The sequence below is a fragment of the Cryptomeria japonica genome, chromosome 5 (assembly GCF_030272615.1).
Source record: "Cryptomeria japonica chromosome 5, Sugi_1.0, whole genome shotgun sequence".
NCBI classification, from domain to species: Eukaryota; Viridiplantae; Streptophyta; class Pinopsida; order Cupressales; family Cupressaceae; genus Cryptomeria; species Cryptomeria japonica.
Window position 1 is genome coordinate 274,597,962 of NC_081409.1, and position 8,310 is coordinate 274,606,271.

The following is an 8,310-nucleotide window of genomic DNA, read 5'->3' on the forward strand; positions in this document are numbered from 1 at the left end:
ATGGCTGGCGGGTGCTTGCATTTAATAACGGATGCCAAACTGATATATATAGAGACCCTCGATCTCTGTACTCCCTTAGGTATGATCTAAGGATTGTCTTTATATGTTTGCCCAGAATCGCTGACTGGTAATCAACTCTTGAAGAGAATTGATTCGAATAAAATCCAGACACATAAATTGCACCACCGGAGCAGATCCGAATATGGCTACCGGTAAAAATAAATATTATTCCCCAAAAATTCCTTCCCCATAGTGAACAGTTGAGAATGCCTTCTTATACCCTTGCATTTGAAATGAAGTCACGATGCAAAGGCATGACTCATGTCTTAACATAATTACTTCATAATTGCACCATTTCATGACTCATGGTTCCTTACTAATTCAGATTGGTATTGTACATAATAATCATCGCACCCTTTTATTATGATTAATCTCCAACTAGCGATTGCTGTAAATATCGTCTCTCTTCATAATGATAATAATTATGTTTGCCGATCATTACAACTTAATGTTATAATATCGATTAGTTGAAAGAGATGAAAATCAGTAGTTAAAACTTAAAACTATTTAATTTGTATTAGTTTTAGATATCTACCCAATCCGCATCGATATGATTGAATATGTTATTAGTTGATGATATCTAATCTTATCTATTTATGCCTTAGCCGATCTCTTAATCCTTATCTTGCAATGATGACTATTGTGCAGATCGATATAACTCTCTTATGCTTAGTCGATCTCTTCAACGGTGCTACTTGCAAAAGATATATAACCTGTTTGTTGATTTCTAACTCAAAGATGGGGACATGACACATTACTAACTGAGCACATCACAATATCAGACAGATGGTTGGTTTCTTTTTGCTGCATGTGGGCATATCTACTTTCACTGGAACTGGGCATTTGTTTTAGTGAGTACTAGGATTCAAAGTCACAACCTGTCTAATGCAAGCACTTTCGCATTATTATTGTTCAAAATTAATGAATGCTTTGTTCCAAAGAAATAATAATGGAAAATAAAGAAGGCATAGTTGCCGTTGTTAGTTTATCTGCTTAGTTGATCATTCACCAATCCTCCTTGACAGTAGAATACAGTAGCAACAGTTTATGCACAGAATACCTGAAAATAATTTTTGAAATAGGTAGTTGGCAAAGTACTCTGCGAGTTCAAAACTCGTCGAGTTTTTCTGCTCTGCGAGTTTTTCTGACTTTTACTTGCTGAAAAACTAGGCGAGCTTCGATAAAAAACTCGGGTACACTTAAAAAAAGAGGCCCAAACACGTCAAAAAATTATCTATTTTTGTTTTTTCAGGTCAGTTTCATTCTCTTCATCAGAATATATACATGAAATATAACATTTAAGTATAAGTATGCCACTTATACTATAAGTTGTATTTCATGTATATATTGGCGGGATGTTTGAGAGTGGTTTCGGATCTCTAAGAGTTGTAATGCAAATTCTAGGTTTTAGAAGATCTTTTAATTTTTCAGTAATCAGTATGCTCCTATCAACATTCTTTCGCTCTCTCTATCTCACTCACTTTATCTGCCCCGAATTTTAGACCTATCTATCTCCCTATCACTCTTCCTCTATCCCCCTCTCTACCACACTCCATCTCACTCTCTCCTCTCTCCCCCAATATTTAGACCTATCTCTCTACCCCTCTCTTTCTCACCCTCAAACCTTGGCGAGGGGTGCTACTCTCAACCTAATTTTAATTTGCAGATGCTTGGTGCAAAGTTGGGGTGGAAATACCCCACATCTCAAAAAATTTGCCCTCAAAATCTTATGTCAGCCTTGTAGTTCATCCAATTGTGAGCGCAATTGGAGCTTGTTTGAAGCAATCCACACGAAGAAGAGGAGCAAGTTAGTGCAGAAACACCTCAATGACCTTGTGTTCGTGCAATATAATCTTCGATTGTGCATGAGGAAGGTAGAGGAAGTAGAAGGTGGTCCAATTGACTTGCATGATATAGATCCTTACAGTGATTGGACATCACAGGAGCAGCCTCCATTGTTTTCCGAGGATGACATCACTGATTTGGAGAGGCGGGCTATGGAGGAGGGGGTGGATTTGGTTTCATGCTGGATGACATTGAGGAGGAGAGGATGAGGATGAGGAGTCATTGCCAGTGCCAGAAGCAGGTGGAGACATAGCTTCATCCAGGATGGAGGACGAGCCAGCCATACCAAGAGAGGAGGCACAGTCACAAACACTACAGACTTCTAGGACTAGAGCTGGGAAGAGGAAGTTGTAATTGTAGTGATGTATTTACTTTTGGTTTTACAAAAACTATATTTTTCTTCCAAGCTTCCAGCCATCAGCATTCCTCATGAGGATGCAATTTTTTACAATTTGCATTTAAATATATCTAGAATCAGCTTGTTTCTTTTGTGTTCTCATTTATTGACTCATTGGATGCATCTTCTCATTAAATTTTGCAAAAAAAAAAGCATTTTTAATTAAATTTAAGCGTGTTTTTAAGTTGCTGAGTTTTTTGCCGAGTTTTTTTATTTCAGGCCTTGGCAAGTTTTGTCGAGTGGTTCATCTATGGCCATAGGAATACCATTATAACTATTTAAATAGAACCTATTTTTAATCTAGAATATTTTTTAGTTTATTAAAGATTTTCTTTTTTTAGTTTTTTCAATGTTTGTATTTCAAAAATCCAGATACTAATATCTGTATATTATTTTAATAGCTGTTCTCCTTGGGTTCGAGTATGTTTGTTGGATGATGATTTGGGAGATCTATTTATCACCAAGAATATCAAGTGCAATAGCTTCTGATGCATTGAGTGGGAGAAATTTTTATTTGACTATTATATTGAATAAGGTATTTTGTTTCAACAGTTTGAAGGATTGGGACAGGAAACCATATTTGGCCGATTGGAAGATTTTCTGCCCAAGGGAAAGCGAAAAAACACTTAGCAAAACACTACCAATTTGCAAAAATTCAATTTGTCTAATGGAAGTGTTGGGAAAACATGTGGTTTGAATATTAAGATCATTACAGGTTGACTAAGTAGCACAAAAACTATTAGATATGGTTGATTGGAAGAAGCTGATTGCTTGAAGAAAGATAATATTGCTTTGAAATCAACTTGGGTTGAGTTTGCCACTGCAAGTGATATAAGTGAATTGTCAAAGCTCATGCCTACTCTTAAAAATATATCAAGCAAATAAGTGACAATATTGAAGTAGCCGAGTCTTGTTGCAAAATTTTTAGTAACTTTGATGCTTAAATGAAAAGGGAGACTGTAAGTTGACTCCCTTAGAAACAGATCAGCAGGAGTTGTTACCACTTTTTCTTTTGCATGTTGTCCAAGCATGGACAATTACAAAAGCACATGGTCAAGAAGTCATCTTTAGAACCAAATGATGATGGAGGAGGAATATAAGTTCGGCATTTTGTGCTGCTTGGGACTCATTATGATTGTTGCATCGAAGTTATGTGATCTTCATTTACAATCAGTTTGTTCTCTTTCGGCAGCATTGTTGTTGCTTTGTTGCACTATTTGCTGCTCCAATTCAATTTACTTTTTCCAATTTACTGTATGGCAAGTGACTGGTTGTGTCGCACAGATACAGGGGTTGATTAGTTTGGTAATATGCCTAAAAATGTAGCTATTGTGCTGTCCAAACCCCGCATGGATTTATTAAATCTTTTAAGGATGGCTAAATTGCAAATATGTAATGTATGCTATACAATGTGCACCTACTAATAGATGGCACCAACAAATGTGCACATCTAATGTGGACAAAAATTCAACCATAACATAAATGTGCCATATGGAAATATCACACTTAAATTTTTATTTTTGATCCATAAGTTTTAAGGGGACCCAAAACCCCATACAATAGGTTTTGAAGGAACCTGAAACACTCGGATTTTGCATGGATCCGGAACCCAAAGAAAGAAAGTTGCAACAAGATACATAAAAAATAACCTGCAGCCCAACCACAGCCTAACAACAAATGATAAACATTAAGGGATCAGCTGTAAAACAAGAAGGCCAAAGCCAACAAAACAGACAACTCAAGCAGCCATAAGATTAGGGTTTTTCCCCGCTCCCTCAGCCAAACCAATGGGTTTTGACAAGGCTCCCATAACTTTCATCTTGAGAGATTTTAAAACAGAGCTCTCCTTATCATTCACGAACTCCACCTCCGAAGGATACAACTGAGAGAGGGAAGAGAGAGGGGCATCAAAAGCTTCCCCACAACCAAAAAATAGGACACTGACAGCCCCCAAGCAACACCGCAAAACTTCTCCAGAACAAACCATCTTCACCTCAATAGAACATGGCACCACCTCTATAGGACAATCTGAAGAAAATCTGTGATGCTGAAACTTAATCTCCAAACCATCTGACCAGACCCTCTCCACCTCAATAGGAGAGGCCAAGGCACAGATTTATTAAATGCATAAGGGAGCCGTACCCCATAAAATGAAGATCCAAAATTTATTAAATGCATGCCCTTGTCACAAGGGGTGTAACAAAAAAGCAGCACATAGTTGTGCTGTATATCTCTATTCAATTAACACAAAAATATAACAGTGTTAGTTTGATGTGCTCTTGGAAGATCCCCCCACAGAGATATTTTCACTGTGTCCACTATTTCCCCTTTTGCAGAGGACTTGAACAACATTTGGTGCTTGCTTGCATGAGACTTTTTCCTCTTAACCTCTGTCCATCCATGCTCAGACTGGGAGGAGACCAAGATGTTTTGGTTCACTTTGTTTAAGGGGGACATTCTCCTCATATCTTCGGTCCTTGCCAGATCAGCATGAACATCATCCTTGGCACCAGTCCCATCAAGCACTAGGGCTTCTGAAGAAACAGCTGGAGGAGCTGTAAGGTTGGAATCCTCTCTCCCCATGGAATTATTTCTTATCTTTCAAGGAGGAGAGTAGTAAGAGCCCTGAAGAGGAAACCCTGGAACCTGGATCTTGGAGATTTTCTGAAGAAGTAGAGTTTGCATTTGAGCAGACTGGCAAAGGGGCCTCAGGAGAGCTTGACATCGTCTGACTAGAGATCAAGTAATGATGAGATACAACACCAATGCCCACGTGGGAGTGTTGCACGAGACTTGGTTTCCAAACTCACGGCTTTTTAATTTTGCACATTGAGGCATGCAATGCTATTTTGAAAGACACCTCCTACATCTGAAGGCAATCTTTTCAGTCTACTTGCTGCTGCCTCTAGTATCTCTTCCCTACTTTCAATGAGATCGCCCACACAAATCTGAGCACTGGTGGTTCTCACATAATTGATTATCTCCGTTGAAGCACATAAAAACTTGCCCAAGGCATTGCCAATGGTCTGCAAACATCCAACTCCCAAAACTGAATAGGGAGGTATGGTCTCTATGCGAGGATTGAAGGAAGTATACCAGGCCTTCATGCATAAGAAATCGCCCTGAAACACCTACAACCATTTTTTAATGCCTTTTCCTCATCCTCAAGGGATTCGAATTCAAGGATGAAGAAACCCTTGGCACAAGGGGAAATACTGATCTCCTCATCTAGTCCGACTTTCTAGTGGGTAGTGATCCATGCATGAAGATCACGCAGCTTAGGCCAGATTTTAACAAACCTGCAAATGAGAGCATGGTCTTGGAGGAAATCCTCCCTATCATGGATTGGACCATCAACATAGATCTTTGGAACATGCCTAGAGTGATGCAGATAGAATGGAGAATGAGCTTTGTCACACCCAGCAACAAGAGAACCAAAATCTTTGCGTTGATCAGAGCCATCCTTCGTCCCAAAATCTAAAGCCCTAGAAGGCCTGAGCGGACCAAAACATAAATCGCGGCCCTGACAAAATTGCGAACTCTTATTCTCATGCTTGATAGACAAAGGGGGAAGGGAAGACTCCATTCCCCGCAAGACAGATCCATCGGTCAGGCCTTGGTAGGAGCGGCGTGGAGTAGGATGATTTTGGGTGGTCCTGCTAACCCTATCATCATATCGAAGGGCATCTACCAAGCTTTTATTGATGTTCCTCCCGAGATCCTAATTTGAGGAGGCGGGGATAGAGCCAACACCCATCAAGTCTTTGCTCATGAAACCGCAGTCCATAGGCTTGTTGCTGTTGTTGCCAAAACCCTTGTCGCTAGGCAGCACAGGACCTGCAAGAATGAGCAAAGCGAAACATTGTGAAGTTTAGTTTATATTATAACACTTTAATTTTATCAATTATTCAGTACTATCATTTATTTTTCCTATATGAAATAATATATGTTGTTCATTTGGTACATTTTAGCAGCATAGAAGCAAATTAGGTTTTGGACAATTGCTAGCATCCGGTCTTGTGCAGGCAAAAAGAATTACATTGAGGCCAACTCTAGGTTGAGTATGACATAGTTAGTCTTGAAATAAAGATAAAAACTCCTTATTTTGATCATTGAAAAAAAATCTAAAAGTTGTATTAAGTGGTAACTATATGTGAAATCAATTTGAGAAACACATTCTATGGGAAATCTTTAGAGTCTACACTACCCACTCCTTTCTCTGTTTATATGGTGTGTGAGCTTTTGAGCTTTTAAGAGAATAAAATGAGTTTTATCATTCCAGTACACTTAGGTTTTACCAGATAATAAATGTTGTGTTTCAATTATGATATTTTAGCATAATCTTTGCAATGTTTTCTCTCTGAAGTAACCAAATGGCCCACTTTCTTACAAGGATATTCCATTACTTTTGCAGGTGCTTCTTGGCTTCTCCGTACTTGTCGGCAGCAGCCCATGGGTTGACCTTTTGGTATAGTAATGCTCAATAATTTTTTTAATAAACCCATATATTTGCTTTGAGATCAAAACTTTCAACTCACAAAATGTGTGTGCAGGGTATGGTTGCTGGTCATGCATACTATTTTCTTGAAGATGTTTATCCTAATATGACTGGTCGCCGGCTGCTAAAAACGCCTGCATTGATCAAGTCATTGTTCCCTGAGGAAAATATTGTGGTTCCACCACCAAACGTAAGAATGCCTGCACAGGGGCTTCAGAGAGATTGATTTCAGTGAATGAGCAAGGGTTATAGGGGCTTCACAGAGATTGATTTCAGCGAGTGACCAAGGGCTATATACATTTTAAGATTTCTGTATATTTTAAACTCCATCTGGATGAATACCATTTTGTTGCAGCCTTTGGGGTTTGAATTCCTCGTGGCAGAATCAGGGAGAGCCCTTGAGAGTGCAAGTTTTTGAAAGGAAATTGTTTGATAATTAATTTTTATTCACCAAAGAGGGCAGGCGCGAACATGATAAGTGTAATGAATAACTTTATTTTGATAGTTTGGTGGGTGTTGATTTCTATCTTTAGGTAGATGTTATCATATGAACGTTCTTTCAAAACTAACATGCTTGTTTATTTTGTATAACTGTCTATAGTAATCCCTGTTGAAAAAACTCACCATAAACATGCTGCCTATAATTTACTTATAATATTTTTTGGGGGGAATTTACTTATGTATTAATATAATAGCCATAGAGTGGTTAAAATGACAAAGTAATTCACATCTTAGTTCTCAATTATTACATAATTTTTCATCTCTGACAAAGAGGTGGGTAGGCCTGGTCTAGAGTGTTACGGTGTCCTAAACTCATAAGAAATACGCATGAAATATTTTCAATTGTTCAATAATTCTTATTGCTATAACACCTTTTGGTTTTAAAGCATAATAGCCATGTTAAAAAAAAATTGAAATGTGATAAGTTCAATCAAAATTGTTAGTAGACTTTTAAACGACTCTTGGGAATTTGTTTCAAACAAATTATCCGAAGTATGCAGAATATCCCTTAATTTTTTTATTTTATTTAGACACAATTAGTTTAGAGATAAAGTGTGAGTCAATATTTACCCATTTTAAAAAAACTGAGGGCATCCCCAGTCCCCGAAAAAGTATTTAAAGTCATTTTCAAAATAATTTCATTAATTATACATTTTAAAAGTATTTAAAGTCATTTTCAAATTTATTTTATTAGCCGATAGGCTTTATTGTAGGAGGAACTCCCGTCGGAATCCACAGTTCTCACGCGCGTATCGGAAAGTTTTGGCAGTCACATCAGTCAATATGTTTGACCACACAAATTTGTTCCAAAGGTCCCAGTGTCGCACACGGACGATTTTGATCTCATGGATCGTACTCATCTGTCCAAATTGTCCTATCCAAGACCAGAAATGCAAGCAACAAAAGAATTACCTGCGTTGTTTCTCTCAATAGCCTTCTCATGTTCATTTAGGTAGCTACATGAACGATTTCCTGCCTTGTACATTTAAAACAAAAAAAAATCTTTTAT

At 38.0% G+C, this 8,310-nt stretch overlaps 1 protein-coding gene across 1 annotated transcript in view; it reads left to right on the forward strand.

The window, feature by feature from the left end:
• The window catches only part of LOC131039602 (derlin-2.1), a 58,806-nt gene extending 51,474 nt beyond the window's left edge, over nucleotides 1-7,332 (forward strand). The window contains exons 5-6 of the mRNA XM_057972395.2: nucleotides 6,717-6,770; nucleotides 6,856-7,332. Of these exons, the coding sequence (XP_057828378.1) occupies nucleotides 6,717-6,770; nucleotides 6,856-7,026 (225 nt within the window). The 3' untranslated portion in view covers nucleotides 7,027-7,332. The remainder of the gene's footprint in view (nucleotides 1-6,716; nucleotides 6,771-6,855) is intronic.
• The last annotated feature ends 978 nt before the right edge of the window (nucleotides 7,333-8,310 follow it).